The sequence below is a fragment of the Spermophilus citellus genome (genome assembly GCF_964194105.1).
Source record: "Spermophilus citellus genome assembly, chromosome: 7".
NCBI lineage: Eukaryota > Metazoa > Chordata > Mammalia > Rodentia > Sciuridae > Spermophilus > Spermophilus citellus.
In genome coordinates, this window is record NC_138188.1 from 107,721,362 (window position 1) to 107,739,832 (window position 18,471).

The following is an 18,471-nucleotide window of genomic DNA, read 5'->3' on the forward strand; positions in this document are numbered from 1 at the left end:
TAGCCCTTGGGGATGGAGAGAAAAAGAAAATGTCCCCAGAAGCTCCAAATGTCGTGGGAGTGGGGTGAGGGGGACTCTATCGAACTAGGGGTTGAAGTCAGGGGTGTTTTACTACTGAAGCACATCCTCAGCTCTTTTTATTTTGAGACAGGGTCTCATTAAGTTGCTTAGAGCCTCACTAAGTTGCTGAGACTGGCTTTGAACCTGTGAGCCTCCTGCCTCAGTCTCCTGCTAAGTAGCTGGAATTACAGGCGTGTACCCCCATGCCCAGCCTTAGTCATAGTTTGATCAACAAATGAGTTCCAGTGAAGTTCTCCAAGGGTTAAAAAGGATCTAAGACATTGGGAGAAAGGTATCACATGGAATGGCAGCAGTGAACCTAAGGGATCTACCTAAATATTTTCCAATATTTTTGAAATAAAATCTTTATACACAGTACAAGAAAATGTTGGAAATTGACAAGGAGAAAGACACTGAGAGAAAAACAAACATTCTGATTTTGCCCAAATCACCCAGACCAACTATAGGTAATGGCAAAAGGAACCAACTGGCAATGAGGTAAGTAACACAATCTTTTTTTTTTTTTTCTTAGTTGTTGATGGACCTTTATTCATTTATTTATGTACAGTGCTGAGAATCGAACCCAGTGCCTCACACATGGTAGGCAAGCATTCTACCACTGAGCCACAACCCCAGCCCATAATACAATCTTTAAGTGCCCCAAATTAACAGATGTGGAAATGCTACCACATTTGCCTAAGAGATGCCTGAAGTTTGACAGTATTTGATTAACAATAAAATAATAAAGTCTTTTTTTTTTTACCTTTAGAGTGGTGCTAATTTTAAAAGTGAAGGTGATATAAATCCACCTACAGAAATATTTAAAATAGAAAGTAAGGAAACAGATGGAATAGGATGGAGAATTTTAGACATCCATCTTCCAAGGGGAACAAAGGATACTGAGTATATCTCAATAGCCTTTTCCTAACTATGATGTAATGTCACTGTGGAAAGGGCACAGGAATTAGAAGACAGCTTCTGGTCCAGGCCCAGTACCTGGGGAGGCAATGATGTGCCTCCAGATACAGCTTCTCAGCTCCCCACTGAACAACAGGGAGAAGTGGCTGCCCTTTCTGCCTCACTGTGCTCCATTCATGGGTGGCGCGTCCTGGGAAAACCACAACTGGTCACTAGGAATGAGGAACATGGGCAGTCACAGGAAAGAGGCTAATAAGAGGAGCAATCTCAGGAGTTGGGAAAGAACACAAGTTCACTGCAATCCCATCTGAGGGACCCAGCAGAGTAGAAAACCCATGAGATAGCCAACATAAGAACAGGAATGGGGAAATTAGGGTATTGGTTTATCTAGTGTTTTGGTTTCCATATGAATGAAAAAGAAGAGGAAGAAAGGAAAAAAAAAGAAAATTGTGTTCCATCTATAAGGAAGTGGTACTTCTTCCAACACCAACCCCTTTTTAAGGGATTTCAGAAGCTGCTTAGCAAAATATTGTAAGCTTGAGATCTTGGTTTCTAAATACTGCTACCTTGTTTGCATATATTCTTATCTTCACAAAAACTATGATGTAAGACAGGTCAGATATTAGCATCACCATTTTAAAGATAAGAACAATCCTCAGAAAGTTGAAGTGCTTTGTCATAAGTTTCAAGATAAGTGGCAAAGCCAGATCTCACCAACTCCTCCTGTACGTCATGGATGCCAAGCCTCCATGCTCTAGAATACTGAGTTCTGACTACCTAGAGGATAATAAAATTGTCTCGGGTGGATGACATTTTTGGAAAAGTCCCAGGAGGACAGATGTTGGCACAGCACTGCTTCAGGTAGAAATGCCCTGCTGAATATCTCTGGGTTGCCGTGGTGGCAGGCAGCATGAAACACAGGCCCTTTAGTGAGTCCTTCCCAGCAGTTCCTCTCCAGCGCAAAGCAGTTGGATTCCTTATGTCTCTTTCTTAAACAAGGATTAATCTTGCTTCTTTGATGTGGTAGTTTCAGATCTCCCTATGCCTTAAAGGTGGGCTCTTCAAGCCTGCTCATTAGCAAAGACACTAGATTTTGGAGTAGGCACCAGAAACTCCATTGGAACTGTACCAAATAGTTTAAGAGAACTTTTTTTTTTCTTTCTTTTTTTTTTTTTTTGAGGGAGGGTACTAGGGATTGAACTCAGGAACACTTGACCACTGAGCCACATTCCCAGCCCTATTTTGTATTTTATTTAGAGACAGGGTCTCACTGAGTTGCTTAGTGCCTTGATAAACTGCTGAGGCTGGCTTTGAACTCAATCCTCCTGTCTCTGCCTCCCAAGCCACTGAGATTACAGGCATGTGCCACTGCCTGGCTTGGAACTCTAATTTTTATTTAAAAAACAAAAACAAAACCAACAAAAAAAGAAACCTCTAATTCTTTTTTTTTTTTTTTTTTTTTTTTTTTGCAGTACCTGGATTGAACCCAGAGGTGCTCTACATCCCTATCCCCTTTTCAAAATTTTGATACAGGGTATTGTTAAGTTTCCTAGGCTAGCCTGGAACTTGTGAACCTCCTGCCTCAGGAGAATGGGATAACAGGTATGTGCCCCCGGCCCAGATTAAGACTTTAATTTTAAAATAATGGCTCTTGGATTTGGGAAAGAGATGCTGAGATCTGGTTAAATTTCAAGTAAACTAAATATAAACGAAGTAAAAATAAGAAGAGAAAAATTAAATAAAAATTACAGCACAACACACAGGTATCTAAGGGCATTTTTCAAAACTCAGAATTCACATAATTACCTGAAAAATGTGGATTTCCTGGCCCCACTCTCAGAATTCAATGTTAAGTGTAGAGTAAGACCTGAAATGTGCATTTTTAAAAATATTTTTAGTTGTCAATGGACCTTTATTTAATTTATTTATATGTGGTTCTGAGAATTGAACCCAGTGCTTTACACGTGCTAAGCAAGCGCTCTGCCACTGAGCCACAACCCCAGTCCTGGAATATGTATTTTTAATAAAACCTTCTGGGTAATTCTGGTCCAAATAGTGAATAAATCCATTTGAAAACTATCTTGGAATGTCTGAGGAAGAGGGTCAATTAATTGGAGGGATTTGTCCCAGAAAAACTTGAGCAATAAAAATGACAACAAAACAAGGGGAGGGAGAGGGGGAGATAGACAGAGAAAGAGAGATAGAGGGAGTTGGGGAGGAAGAGGGAAAATCAAAGTATTACAGATATGCACTAAGAGAAGGCTGATAACTGATGCACACTGATTTTAACAGTAGAATCCTTCAACAGGATAGAACTGTTTAAGAGGCAGTTCACTCCTGGATCTTAGGTAGGGATTTCCATTCCACAGGGCAGCTAGGAAAGTCAGCACAAGGAACATAAGGATGTGTTTACATCACACTTTCAAAGAGCCAGAAGAAGACAACCCTGATGTAGCAGGAAGACATGGGATTCAGAAGTCTAACTCTAACTCTGCCCTTTGCTGGGTATAACAGTCACTTAGCATTTCCAGCTTCTAAACTCTAAATGGAGGGCTATGACCTACCTCCAGGGATGGTGGTCAAGAATAAATGATACAGCTGTCTATATAGAATACATCAAACAACAACCAGTATAGTTATAAGGAACTAGAGGTTACTAACTTTCTTAAACACTGATTACAAGATTTTTTTTTTTTCACAGTAATAGGGATTGAACCCAGGGGTTCTTTGCCACTAAATTACATCCCCAACTCTTTCTATTTTTTATGTTGAAAAAGGATCTTGCTAGGTTGCGTAGGCTAATCTTGAACTTGTGATCTTCCTGCCTCAATCTCCCAAATAGCTGGAATTGCAGCTGTATGCCACTGAGCCTAGTCAACACTGATTATAAATTTTCGGAAGCATCTGGCCAAATGGCTAGAATTGTATATTAAGTCTCACAAAGCTCAGCAGCATGCTACATAGAAGTGGGAAGTAGCCACCTGGAGAAATCAGAATTCACAGAACATTCCAGAAGAATGTGGAAAAAAAATGTCCCTTTATCTAATGGTGAAAAATGATGAGGAAAGGAGAGAAGACTCAGTATTTATGCAGATTACCCCTAGTGAAGTATAGAGGTTTTTCACTGCCCTTGGGATAAAGCCACAGTGACAGCCCAGCAGCTTCTTCTTCAACTATTCCTCATGGCACTTCTGCTCCAGGAACATACTATAAGGATCTTACTATATGATCTCACTATAAGGACTCAGGAGAGGACTTGAGGTGGCTTTCCAAAGAGTGCTTAGTCAGGAAAAGAATAGAACAGTGAGCTATCTTTGTCAGGAATCTGGGGCTAAGCTTAATTTTCTTTGGACAATGAAGAATATGTGCCCTTATTTTTTTCTAAAGGGGAGTCATGGTAAGGTAGAGAAGGCGGCATTTCCCATTGGAGTTCATTTTTGAAAATGCCAATCCTGTCTCAGTTCAATGAAAAGACAAAGGCAGACCCAAACAAAGGTGAGGGAGCAAATGCCAGGTGGCCACAGCAGTGGTCAGCCTGGCTAAAGGATGGGGAAGGAGCCAGTTCAGGTGTAAGACAGCTGGGAAACCCTGGAAATGGACATCTGCTAGATCACTCCTGTGTTCCCCACCCCCATCTCTACTCCCCAGATGGTTGTTTAGTCAGAGCTTTTCTTTGTTCATAGATCAGGGTCTTTGAGAGGAAAAAGATAGGAAGATTATTTGCTGAGTTAAGTCAAGAAAAACCTTTTGAGTATAGAGATCACAATTTTTCTTTAACATCCTGCCGACTCAGGTGTCACACTAGCTGATGGATGAAACTTTATATGTCAAAAGAAAACTAGCTGATCACCTTTAGTTTCCACAGTGCTCACGATGACATTTATGTGACTAGCATTCCATGGGGTAAAGAATGAAAATGACAAGTGAGGGTGTATGTCCTACAGGGGCCTCTTGAAAGGAAACATACTCAAATGTGAAACTAGTCGAGTCTTGACTTAAAAGCTGTACCTTAGCACAGCATGTATAATTACAGAAAAACAAGGGGAATGAGCATGAGGAACATGATCAGGCCACCAAGGGTGGAACAAGTCAAATCCATACAGAATATGATGAAAACAAAGAATTCCACCTGTCTCCTTTAGAGGGACTATGAAAAAGAAACTGTATAGTACCAAGAAAAAACACTAAACATTACTATGAGAAAATGAGATATATTTTATTAAGCAGTAATTTCTGAGGTCAATTTCTGTCTGCTTTAGTTATATGTTCCCACCACTAAAGTACGCAGAGCTGGATGGAAGGAAAATAGAGATGTTAATAAGATGCTTCAGGAAACAGAAGAATGAAGTCATGTGTAATGCTGTACAGAACAAACTGAATTACAGCTACTGTGAAACCCCAGAGCAAGAAAAATACCATTTGGCCAAGAGAAGGGGCTGAGGAACAGGTGACAGATAGCAAGCAGCTTGGCCTCTGAAGAGTCAAAACAACAGACTTTCAACACAGCTGTCAGAACTTTGGGGAGATCCAGAAGGGAATCTACTGCTATAAACAAAACAATCAATGAGGGGTTCTGTTCACAGAAAAGAACTGAGATCCTGGATCAGCAGAAACACTGATTTCTATTTCCATGAGAAAAGATTAAGTCAACTAATCAATAGGATGTATGTAAAAACAAGGGACTGGAGGTGACAGAAAGACAGAAAGGATGCTCTTCAAAAAATGATATGCTAATGGTAGCAGAAATTGGGTCACTTTGGTTGCAAAGAAAAATTCTGAATATGCAAATGTAATGAATATATACTGCAAAGCTCAAATGTGATATATTTGAAACCATCTGTTAAATGTCAAGTCTATGCATCTGGCAGGCAGGGAGGACAATGGTCAGGTTCAAGTACCTGTAATCTGCAGACACATTTAATAGCTTTTTAAGCCAACCAGTTTTAATGATGTGCCCAGGAAATGCTGACAAATGTTATTAACAACAATTTGACTAAGAGAACTACTTGATTTGAATTTTAAGTATTTTTGAAGTACCTGCTCAGCTCCTTTGGTGGACACACTAATATACAGAGGAATGGTCACTGAAGCAGCTAAAGCACTGGCACCTGGATAATTCATGTGTGACTATCTTTTGGCAAAGTGAATGAACACTCCTAGTGGACAATACTTTGGCTTCACGTACCTTCATACACTTAATTAATGAAAGCACATATTACCTGTCTAAGAATGTCAATGAGGGCTGAGGGTAGCTCAGTGGTAGTGCACCTACCTAGTATGCATGAGGCTCTGGGTTTGTTCCCCAGCATGGTGTGGAGGGGAGAGGGGACATAAAGAGTCAATACTGAGAAGAAATTTTAATTTACTTGAGACTATAGGAAAATAAAATTATTTTGGTTGGTTAAAACAAAAAGGAAGCAGTATATATACAAAAGTATGGGAGAAAAAAATATAGGTTAAAAATGACTTATAGAAAGGATTCATAGTCAATGAAGAGATGACGTGCAATTACAAGTAATGCAATTTTCTTAACTTCATAAATAAGAGAACAAAGGGCAATATGCTTGCTGTATGAGAATTTATTTCCCTGTCTCTCTTTTAACTTTTTTTTATATAAAGAAATGCAATGACTAAAAAAATGTAAGCAATTGTTTTATTTTTTTCCTCCATAGGATAGTTTAGACATCTTCAAGAAAGGAGACAAGATCTTAAAAAAGAAAGCCTGTGGATCTGCAAATTCCATGTGAATATAACAAAAATAATAGCTTTTAATTAAAGTTGATTAAACTTTGGCTAAGAACTTACTAGCTATGTGCATTTTTTCTTATGTATATCATAGAGCAATAAAAATGTTTTAAAAAATCTCGTTAGTTGAAAGATAAATGAAATTGTCAAAATACATCTTGAAAAAAAAAATGTTTTGACAGGGATTTCAGAAGAATAAAGGACAAAGAACATACCAGATGCTGACAGATAAGCAATTTCATGAGTTCCAAAGAATCTAGTGATGCTGGTGATAGGCTATTAGGACTCAAAAACTGAAAAATGAATCCTCCTTGTAATCTAGAGGTACTCTACCTCAAGGTCACATTAGCAAGAAATACCTTAGAATAGATTTACACCCATGGGTTGAGTGCTTTTGCCTCTCAATTCTTGCAGACTGTCCCTGGGCCTGCTTTGTATCTACCACCACCTAGGCACTCAGAACTGTCAGACCTAGCACATCTGGCAATTCTACAAGCCCCAGAGGGCTGGGTAGGAACAAGTTTGTTCATCTTGGTCCCATGAAGATGGAACTGCTCCAAGAGGAAACCAGTGTCTCCATTCCTACTATAAAGGTGCAAATGCTCAGAGTTTACTATGTTGAGTTAGAAACAAGCTCTTAGAAAAATGTAACTGAGTTGCAGACCACACAGAACCTCCACAGGAATCAGATCGCAGGATTTTGCCATTTAATCAGGAACACTACAAGATTTGGGGTATGTTTTCCACTTTGGACCCAATTCCTACAGGGCATGCATACTTTTTAATCTCTGCTATTTTGGCATGAGCTGGAGTCTTGTCTTTAACAATAACCAAAATATCCAGAAGAAAAGCCAACTTAGTAGTATTATTTTACTTTACTTACCTCTTTGACACTATGTGTCACTGCCCATATTAGAAAAACTCTTGACATCACCTGGAAAGAAGTCAGGACAACGGAAGATGGAACAATTCCTGAAAGAAATTTTAGCACGGATGAATAAGTTTCATCATGTAATACATTTCTAAAACATTAAAATTTAAATGTTTTTATCACCAAAACCGTCTTGAGCAAATAAAATCTATCTGTATTGATATACACACTAAATTTAACGTAGTAAGTATTCAACTTTTTCCTTCCTCAAAACAATAATAATATGCATGGTACCCACAGAATCTGGCTACTTAAGTCTTTCAAAACCAATTACCAAGTACTATATTTTTTACATTTATCAACTACAACAAAACTACTACTCAACCTTTAAAATAGAGCAATGAAGGTTCATTTTATAATATGGGTTTCAAAACAAATAAATAGTGGGTAGGAAATCAATTCTGTGTTTAATAAATGTTGAAAGCTCCTGGATATTAGCAATGATACACTCTTTAATGGTTGAGTACCTTTTATCTACTTGTATGTTTTGCCAATCAGCATAGCAAAATCAGAGATCATTATCTTTTTTTTTTTTTTTTTTTGGTGCTGGGGATTGAACTCAGAGACACTCAACTACTGAGCCATATCCCCAGCCCTATTTTGTATTTTATTTAGAGACAGGGTCTCACTGAGTTGCTTAGCACCTCACCATTGCTAAGGCTAGCTTTGAACTTGTGATCCTCCTGCCTCAGCCTCCCTAGCTTCATGTACCCACGCACTGGCTACAGATCTTTATCTTTAAAACTGTTTCTTCTTACCTTGTCCATTACAAGAATGGATACAATTATTCTCCCAATGTCCTCAATTTATAGCACTGGAACATCTTTATTTCAGATAATCACCAAATTCTGCTAAGCTTACATTTCTTTGGCTTGGCCTATCCCTTCAATTGCTACAACCATAATCCCTATTAAATAAAGACGAACTACCATCATTATATAGAATTTTTGTCTCCCTTCATTTATCTTAAACCCAGCAATAAGTCATTTTTTCTCTAAACATTCTTTTCTCCTTATAACTTTACACTGATAAGGAGTTAGTAGAGTTACAGGTTTTTCAATCCATCGGCCCTTCTGTTTCTGGACTCACTACCACCACAGCTATGCTTACCAACTTCCTGAACCTTTCAAGTTGAATACGGGTAACTCCACACCTGTTGGAGCCCTCAGCCTGGCTGCAGGTCCTCCTTCCACTTTAAGACTAACTTCATCTTCCTCAGTCACTGAACTATTCTAGACCAATTTTCATTCTTCCAAGCCTCTCTATGCACTCAGACTTCTGAACATTTTTATAGTTAGACAAACTACAACTTGCCCAGAGACCAGGTATAAATCAGATCTATAAATGCCTCTATGGGTTGGCACAAATCATTTTATCTCTCATTAACTCTAAAATGAATTTATTAAAGAAAACTTGGGCTTTGAAGAGGAATAGTTTGTTTTCCAGAAGCAAACAATATGAATATGTCAAGCTCAATGCCTGGTATACAGGGGTGCCCAATATATCTTTGTAGAATAAAAAGAATAAAAAAGTTTAAATGTAGTGATATATAGATAAAAGGCATAGAACTGAGACTCCAGAAATAAACCCATGCATTATGGTCAGTTGACTTATAGTGGGGATTGAACCCAGGGGTGCTTTACCATCCCTAGCCTTTTTTTTTTTTTTTTTTTTTTTTGGAGACAGTATCTCACTAAATTGCCCAGGCCAGCCTTGAACTTGCAATCCTCTTTTCTCAGCCTCTTCAGTAGCTGGGATTATCAATGTGTGCTACCATGCCCGGCACTCGATTTTCAGTAAGGATGCCAAAACAATTCAATAGAAAAATTACTGTCTTTTCAACAAATGATGTTGGAACAAATAGCCACATGTAAAAAGAAAAAGAGTGGGGGGACTGAACCACTTCCCCAGCATGTATTAATACTAACTCAAAATGGATCAAAGAACTGAATGTAACAGCTAAAACTATAAAAATCTTAGTAGAAAGCATAGGTGTAAATCTTGTGGCTTTGAATAAAATAGCTTTTATTAGATATGACACCAAAAACACAAGGAAAAATAAATAAATTGGACTTCATAAAAAGTAACTTTTATGCTTAAAAGAATACCATCAGTAAAGTGGAGACAACCTATAGAGAGAAAATATTTGCAATCATATGCAATAAGGGAATTATATTAAGATATATAAAGAAGTCTTATAATTCAACAATAAAAGACAAGTAAATAACCCAATTGAAAAATGGGCAAATAATTTGAAAGGGCATTTCTCCATAGAAGACATAAAAATGAACAATAAACCCATGAAAACATGTTTGAACATCATTAGTTATCAGGGAGATCCAAATCCAAATCAAAATGAGATATTCACACATAATAGGATGGTTATAATAAAAAAGATAACAACAAGTGTTGGCAATGATGTGGAAAAGTGGCTGGTAGCATTGTAAAACGGTATGGCCACTCAAAAAAAGCTATTGATAGACTCATCATACTCTACTTCAAGGTATGTGTATAAATGAAAATATATATTTTTTCATAAAAACTTGTACATGTATGTTCATAGTGGTATTCATATTAGCCTCAAAGTAGAAATAAAAAAAATGAATATAATGAATGGATAAAATATGGCACATCCATAAAAAAAAAGATTAGAATTAAATAAATAAAAAGTAATGAATAAGTAAAAAGAAATGAAGTGCTGATTCATGCCACAATATTAATGAACCTTGAAGACATTATGCTGAGTAATAAGAAGCCAGTGATATATGCCAGTGATATAAGCCAGTACCTATTTTGTGATTTAATTTATATATCCAGAATAGGTAAATCTATAGTGATTGAAAGATTAATAGTTACCCCGAGCTGGGAGGTACGGAGGCAAATGGGAAGCAACTGCTAATGGATTTCTTTTGGGGGTAATGAAAATGTTCTACAATTGATTGTGGTAATGGTTGCACAACTAATTATACACTCTAAATGGGTGAATTATATCTAAATAAAGCTGTTATTAAAAAAATAAGTGTATGAGTGAAGTACAATGCCTGGTTATGTAATTATGTAATACAGCTAAAGAAGCTAATTAGCGAGTCAAACATTTAGTGAATATACTTAGCCAGATCATACTTCAAATAAGAAAAAGTTAAAAAAAAGAAAAAAGGACTAAGAATTAAAAGTTGTTTATATGAATTACTAAGCATTTACTATATGGAAAGACCACCATTTCTAGCTGCCACTGCTGCTTTGCCTTTTTTTTTTTAACTCAAAAACCAGCTCACCACGTAATAATCTGATTTTTCGTTTCATTTTTGTTCTTTCTTCTTTTGCCACTAAAGCCACAGGCTGGACTGTTGCTATTTGCAGTGGCGCTCCAAGGGTTGCTGCTGTGTTGTGGTTCGGATTGAGCAGTCCAGGAGCTGGACTTCAGATTTACAAGTTTGAAAACCTGATTTTATCCCACTCACCAGCAAGAACCAGGCTCTGGGAGACTGACTCATACTAATCAAAACCACAGGAGACTAGGTAATAAGCCCAAATGTCAATTCATTTATTTATAATAGCTGCACAGTTTTTCTAATAACTGAACAACAATGGTTTTTTCTGGTGTCAAAATCAGAATGCTTAGTTTGACTTTAAACAGGGTGACCTGGAAGGTCTGGAACAGAGTACTGCAATTTAGGTGAGCACAGATTATTAATTATCTCTCCTCTATTGTAAAGCATCTCTTTTATAGATAATTTTAGATAATTTTCTTAAAAATGCTAAACAAAAATTATCAGAATGTTCTTATTAAAAATAAGTTTTAGTTGGGCACAATGGCTTACACGGTAATCCCAGTGCTCAGGAGACTGAGGCAGGAGGATTCCAAGTTCAAAGCCAGCCTCAGCAACTTAGCATGGCCCTAAGAAACTTAGCAAGACCCTGTCTCAAAATAAAAAAAAATAAAAAATAAAAAGAGGGCTGGGGATTGTGTTTCAGTGGTTAAGCATTCCTGGGTTCAATTCCTGATACCAAAAATTTTAAAAAATTCAAGTTTTAGTATCCAAAAACAATGATTTACTATTTTAGTAATAGTCCCCACCACTCTTTTCTTTAATTATATTTTAAAGCACAGGTCAACTATTATTTATACTTTTTTTGCTTTCCTCATTCAATGCTTTAAGAATTTTCTGTTTTTCAAATTACTTTAATGTGAGTCATGATATTCCTTTGAGTGAATATATACTTGTTTATATATTCTCCTTTTGTGGGACATTTAAATTGCCTGCAATTTCTTCATATTATAAGTGAAGGAATGAAATAGTACAAGTAACAGAATTTTTAAAGAATTTTCAGAATTCTTTTTTTAAAAAATAAGAATTATTTCTTTGGGACCGTTTCCCAGAAGTAGAAGTACTAGGTCAAATGGTATGAATGTCTTTAAGGCTCTTGAAAAACATCACCAAATTGCTTTCCAGAATGTTTGTTAGGAATTTATACTCCCACTAGCAATATACAAGAATGTACACCCTTGGCAGTAAATTTAGAGATTAATTAACGATTAAAAAGCTGATGAACACTTGTTGGTTTGATGCAGTGGCTGAGATGTCTTGGGCCTTGCAGTCCCTAACTAGGGAACTTGAATCCCCCAAATGATGTGGTTCATATCAACTCTCACTTAGTTTCTCTGGAAGATGCATCCACCTCACCTATCACCCAGCAAACAGTTCAGGCCCTTGTCTGACAGCACACTCTCAAAATGACTGCTTTACTGAACCAGTCAGTCAAAAGGCCAGCAAGGAGGAGGGGCCTTTCTTTCATCTTTTTTTTTTTTGGTACCAGGGATTGAACTCAGGGGCACTTGAACCCTGAGCAACATCCCCAGCTCTATTTTTTGTATTTTATTTAGAGACAGGGTCTCACGGAGTTGGAACTTGCAATCCTTTTGCCTCAGCCTCCCGAGCCACTGGGATTACAGGCGTGTGCCACCTGCTTGGAAAGAAAGGGCCTTTCTATAAGGAAGACCCCTGGAAGGCTGGAAGATCTAAGTCCATCATTGTCTTCAAGCTGGACAAACAGTAGGAGGACACATAGATGAACCCTATTATCTTAGCTCAGAATAGAATTGGCAGCCAGGAGTTGGGCTTTCTGTTACTATCAGGTGGATTTTGAGAGAAAATGTTAAAAAATATACTATCTTATTTGCTAGAGGAATGGTATAAAATACAATGTCCACCCTGCCATTTGCCCCTTTCATAAAGCCCCAGGTGGAAAATTTGTTTTAGAGCTTAATGTTATGAAATGTTTGCCCCTTACCAATGATAACAATTATATAACTCAGTTATCCTTTTCAACTTTGTAGCCACAAAACTGTGAGCCAAAGGTTTTGCACACTACATTATTGTATTCTGTGCGCATGTTACACAAATCCTTGAGGAATGTGGACTATAGATAGATAAGGCAGGCCACGTCCTCTTTCTTTTCTCTTTCAGTCAATCCACTGTATTTGCATTTATATACCATTATGTCTCATTTAAACATAATGGCCCAGCATGTTAAAACTCAAACTGCAGATTTTTTGTTGGTGATTACTTAAATCAGTGTTTTCAGATGACAAAGAGAGATTCTGCAATCTTATCAGAAAGCACTCATTAGATCAAATTCACTCAAATAAGATTGTGAGGCACCTATTATTTATTATCTTATTTGACAAATGTTTTTGGAGTACCCATTCTGTGCCAAGTGTTGTCCACCAAGCTGGGATACAATGGTGAATGGTGAATAAGACAAAGCCCTGCGTGGGCTCACATTCTCAGGCTGTAACCTAGGTACTTCAGTAACTCTTATCTTTAGGAGTTTTTCTTAAAGGCAAAGTGAGGATACTAAATATTTGTAAATAAGAAAATGGCATAATCACATCTTGGTTTCAGAAAGAGATCTCTGTGAGCAGGGCAAATCTTTGGCAAGGCAAGGGTATAACTTGAGAAATAATCATGGGAATTTATGTTGAAAGGGCAATGAACTTGTGAAGCAGATGAAGAAACAGCTGTGCGTGTGTGTAGTAAAAGCTTGTATAAAGGGAATCTGCCTTTCCCAGAATCAGGGTGCTCTGAGGACTCCCCAAACCACCAAGTACTACAAAGCTGAGCAGTCCTGGAAATCTTCCCTTCCCAGCCCTCCCTCAGACGGACTGGGTTTGAGGGGTCGGGAGACTGGCCACATATATGACAAAGACAAGGTTGAAAGTTAAACATTGGAAAGACAAGGTAAGACTGAGAACACAGCAGGTCAGTGTTCAGGTGGAGCAGGAGTCCACAGTCACGGGAGGAGCCAAACATTACGGAATACATGGGTAATAAGACCAGACCAAAGCAATGCAAGAGACTCAAAGTCAGTTCCAGAAATTAAAGAATTAAGTAAATGTTAATAAATGAAACCAGATCATAGAATCTCCCTAACCAAACACCAATATACAAAATCAAAAATAATAACATTAAATAGCAACATCATTGGCAGCAACCAAAAAGGAATGGGTACAACTTAATGCCATGCCATATATTTTAAAAAATGCTAGCCAAGAAAAAAGAGGACTGATTATAGCCCAATTCCTCCCACAAGGTACAACAAACCTTCCTCCAAAAAGTAATACTAATGAATCAATAAAATCCTGACAATATTCGTTAATGGGCCTAGATCTGGAGAGAAACATAAGTTTCTGCCTGGAGTGTAATAGAAACAGAGCCTGAAAGCAATGATAAACTCAGGGACGTGATCGCCTGGGCGCTAGCTCATCGATGCCAAGCCTCTGGGCCCCATACCGAGTTGGAGGATGGATACAGGAATTCTAGGACACAGCAATTAAACAAATCTCAGGACAGACAGAAGAGCCCATGTGTTTTTTTACTTTTATTTATTTTATTTTTTAGTGATAGACCTTTTATTTTATTTGTTTATATATGGTGCTAAGAATTGAACCTAGTGCCTCACACATGCTAGGCAAGTGCTCTACCAATGAGCCACAAACCCAGTCAGCCACATGTTTTTTAAATACATAACTCATCTCCATTGTTTAAAATTCAAAAAGTATTAAAAAATGCAAAGAAAAGAAACCAATTATTAATTCCTTGTCTATCATTTCATAATACGTAGGTGAATGTAATAGATGTATTTAAACACATTCTTTTTTCTAATTTTTAGAAAGCAGCACCTTATACACATTGTTCTATATCTACTTTTCTTCCTTTAAAACATATCCTAAAGCTATATGTGGTGGCACACACTGGTAATTCCAGGCTGAGACAGGAAGTTCACAAATTTGGGATCAGTCTGGGCAACGAAAATTTAAAAAAGACTGGGAATGTAGCTCAATAGTGGAAAAATGTCTAGCATGCATGAGGCCCTGGGTTCCATTCCCAGTAAGTACCAACTGTGTGTGTGAATGTGTGTGTGTGTGTGTATGTGTGTGTCTCCTGAAGTTCTTCCGATAAATGGAACAGAAAGAAGTATTCAAGGGAATGATCCAAGAAATTTCCTTGAAACAAAAGAACTAACATCAATTGATCATGAATGACTGAAAGAGAAATGCCTAAATGACTAAACAATAACAACAACAACAACAAAAAAAACTATCTACAAAGTGGTAAGAAAATCACCCTGGCTTCAGACTTCTCCAGAGCAACATCTAATGTCAGAAGACAAAGAAGTGATTCTACAAAGGTCTGAGGGAAAGAAAACATGTTCAAGAGCATCTTACCCACCTAAAATGTCACCCTTGTGTAACAAGGCAAAAGGTAAGACATCACTCAATATAAAAAAATTTGGCACACAATACTGATATGACTTTCTTGAGAAACACATACTGTCAGAAATTCATTCAAATAAGATAAATCAAAATAAAAAACTCAGGAATTAAGAAGTCATGGTGGACTGGGGCTGTAGCTCAGTGGTAGAGTGCTTCCTACACACATGTGAGGCACTGGGTTCAATCCTCAGCACCACACAAAAATAAATACATAAAAAGATATTGTGTCCATTTACAGAAGAAAGAAAGAAAGAAAGAAAGAAAGAAAGAAAGAAAGAAAGAAAGAAAGAAAGAAAGAGGGAGGGGGGAGGGAGGGAGGGAGGGAAAGAAAGAAAGTTAGTTAGTTAGTTAGTTATGGTAAAGGGCCCACAGTAGGCTGACCACAGTAGGCTGAATCCATTCTGGTCACAAAAAATAATGTAAATACTTATGAACCACAATAGTAAATTCATCACGTAATATAAAAATGAGAGTCAGGGAAGGTAGAAGAAGAAAGTGTGACAATACTAATTTCTTTAATAGAATTAAGAGGCATTGCTTAAATATCTAGAATACAATTACAGATATTGCATAAAACCAAAAAACAGCTAACTATAATTTAAATTTTAAATTTTATGATCTTTTTCTTAGAGGAATCTTATTGTAAATAATATTTCTTATGGTACAAAAAGCTGTATTTTGATAAACTCAATGTTTTTCATGAAAAGTATCATGTTTTTTTCTTCATAATATAAGCTTTCCATCTTGATTCTTCCATCCATCTTCTTTTTCTTCCTCATGCTAATACGTATGCAAAAAAATGTTCTCTGGAATGATGTCTATGTAAAATTAATAAAGATTTGATCTACTGGTAGAATTTAGAATTTTTTTCTTGTGCGGGGATCACACCCAGGGCCTCCTGCACACTACGCAAATGCTCTGCTACTGAATTACACCCTCAGCCTTAAAATGGTTTTACTTCTTGTACTTTTCCAAATCACATGAACTCCTTATATAAAAAAGAATATGAATTAAAATTTCACAACTAAAAAATCATTATGCTTTGCAAGAAATCAAATCTTTACCACTAACAAAACCACAATTCTGAATTTGAACCAATTCCAATCTTAACAGAGAAATTTTCTTAAATACTTTCTCTTAGCATACAACATAATCTCAGGGAAACAGAAAATGTTCCTGGCCCAAGTGAAGAAAGGGTGGGAGTGTCAGGCAGGAGGCAGAGCAGACTGACACCACTAGCACTTGACCACAGCAGGCTTCTTCAGAGAACACACAGAGGGCAGTTCTCTGTTCTTTTCCCCCAGAACACTGAAAACTGACCATGTTTCTTGAGGCTGCAGCACCTAAACGCCCCCGGAAAACAATTTTCAATATATTTCACATAACCACACTTATGTTATCAAGCTCTGACAAAAGAAATTTGTCTTAGACTGAAGTCAATGGCTAAATTATGGTATTTATATGATAAGCTCTATGGATTTGTTTGAGGCTGGCATTTCTAAAACATGAACTCAACTGTAAAAGGGCACTGCATTTTCTTTGTGCTAAAAGAATAGTGTTACTAAGTGCATTCATGCTTCATTTTTACAAAAATGAAATGAATATAAAGGGAGAAACCCAAGAAAGCAAGTACAGTGATACTTCATATGTCACCAATCGTAATAAACGTGCAGTTAGAATTAAGTCTTTTCCCTTGGGGTGACAAAACAGTCTCTTAAACAGTACAGAGGTACTTTTTAAAGTGGGGCATGCATGCCCTAAAGATGTGTAGCAGGGTCCAGCCCAACGTCATCCGACCAGCAGTCAACTTATTCAAACTCACCAAGAGAAAAGGAAACAAAATTTAGTGTGGACAGCTCTTCATGAAGTGAATGTGTGCAGAGTGCACAGTGGTCTCAGGTCCTGGCCTCTCAGCACATTAACTGTGATTCTACTGTTCAAAGAAAATGTTCCACATAACAGAGGCCCAAACTGTGAGCCAACTATTTCATATGGCATTCAAAAGAAGGAAGAACTCAAACTTCCACCCTCGCAGGAAAAAGCAGCTACACTGGACTTATCAAGAGATGACACTAAGTTGCACTGTGATGTAAGAGCAATTTAAGGCATTTTTCATGGGAATTTTACCGTTACATATGCAATTCTACTTTCAAGACACCATCACAGGCTACACACAGAGCATCCTGGAATACTGACTTTCCCTGAAATTTTTAGGGGGAGATCAATTTTTATATTAAAATACAAAAAAGAGACTTCAAAGGTATCTGGTTTTGGCAGGCTATTTTGTTTTTACTCTCAAAATGTCTGGGGTGAAACTAGATTCCTCACTGATATTAGGGAAACTTGGGGGAAGAAATGCTGGAAAAACATTACAATACATAATAATACAAGGAAGGAAGTTGGGCTTAGGGAAAATAAGGAAAAATAGATTAACACCATGAAAGAAATACTTAAATGAACACAGAGAAGTTCTGTGCACCTGTTTGGGGAGGTACTTGGCTTTTTTTTTTTTTTTAACCCATGTTCTCATGTATTAAATGGCTTTGACTACCATGCTAGATTCTAGTTCACCAATGTTCTTTACCGTCAGCTGTCAAAGCTTCTGCCACTAGCAGCTTATGCTTCCATTTAACTTAGGTTCTCACATAAAAAAAAAAAATCTCTAATAAGCTGGTTTCAAGGAGCTCAGAAGCCTCTGAAGGGAATAGGCTTTTTGAGGACTGCATCAAACAGTCAGAGGTTTTTTACATGCTCGTTTACTGGGGGGTCTCCACTTGAAAAGTCTGACTGAAAGCAAAATACAGACATCAAACATATGACACATATCCCCAGCCTTTCTGAAGATAGCATAAAAGGGTATCACATTTTGAAAAATGATGAAAATACCACATGCCATTCTGTAAGAGGGCATAGTGAGTCAATTATAAGTCAGGCAACTTATTCAAATCTCTGTATTATAGTTAGCATTCCAATAGCAAATTCCCATCTGATTATTTTATTGTGTACAGAACACCAGGTATTTTAGACCAGACTGTTAATT

At 37.3% G+C, this 18,471-nt stretch overlaps 1 protein-coding gene and 1 long non-coding RNA gene across 2 annotated transcripts in view; one reads left to right on the plus strand and one right to left on the minus strand.

The window, feature by feature from the left end:
* LOC308652908 overlaps window positions 1–629 on the plus strand; it is a 72,515-nt gene extending 71,886 nt beyond the window's left edge. The window contains exon 4 of the long non-coding RNA XR_014022928.1: window positions 437–629. This is a non-coding gene — a long non-coding RNA (uncharacterized lncRNA). The remainder of the gene's footprint in view (window positions 1–436) is intronic.
* Window positions 1–18,471, minus strand: part of HACD2 (3-hydroxyacyl-CoA dehydratase 2) — a 98,414-nt gene that overhangs the window by 26,393 nt on the left and 53,550 nt on the right. Inside the window, exon 4 of the mRNA XM_081301049.1 lies at window positions 7,607–7,695. Coding sequence (XP_081157175.1) covers window positions 7,607–7,695 — 89 coding nt within the window. The remainder of the gene's footprint in view (window positions 1–7,606; window positions 7,696–18,471) is intronic.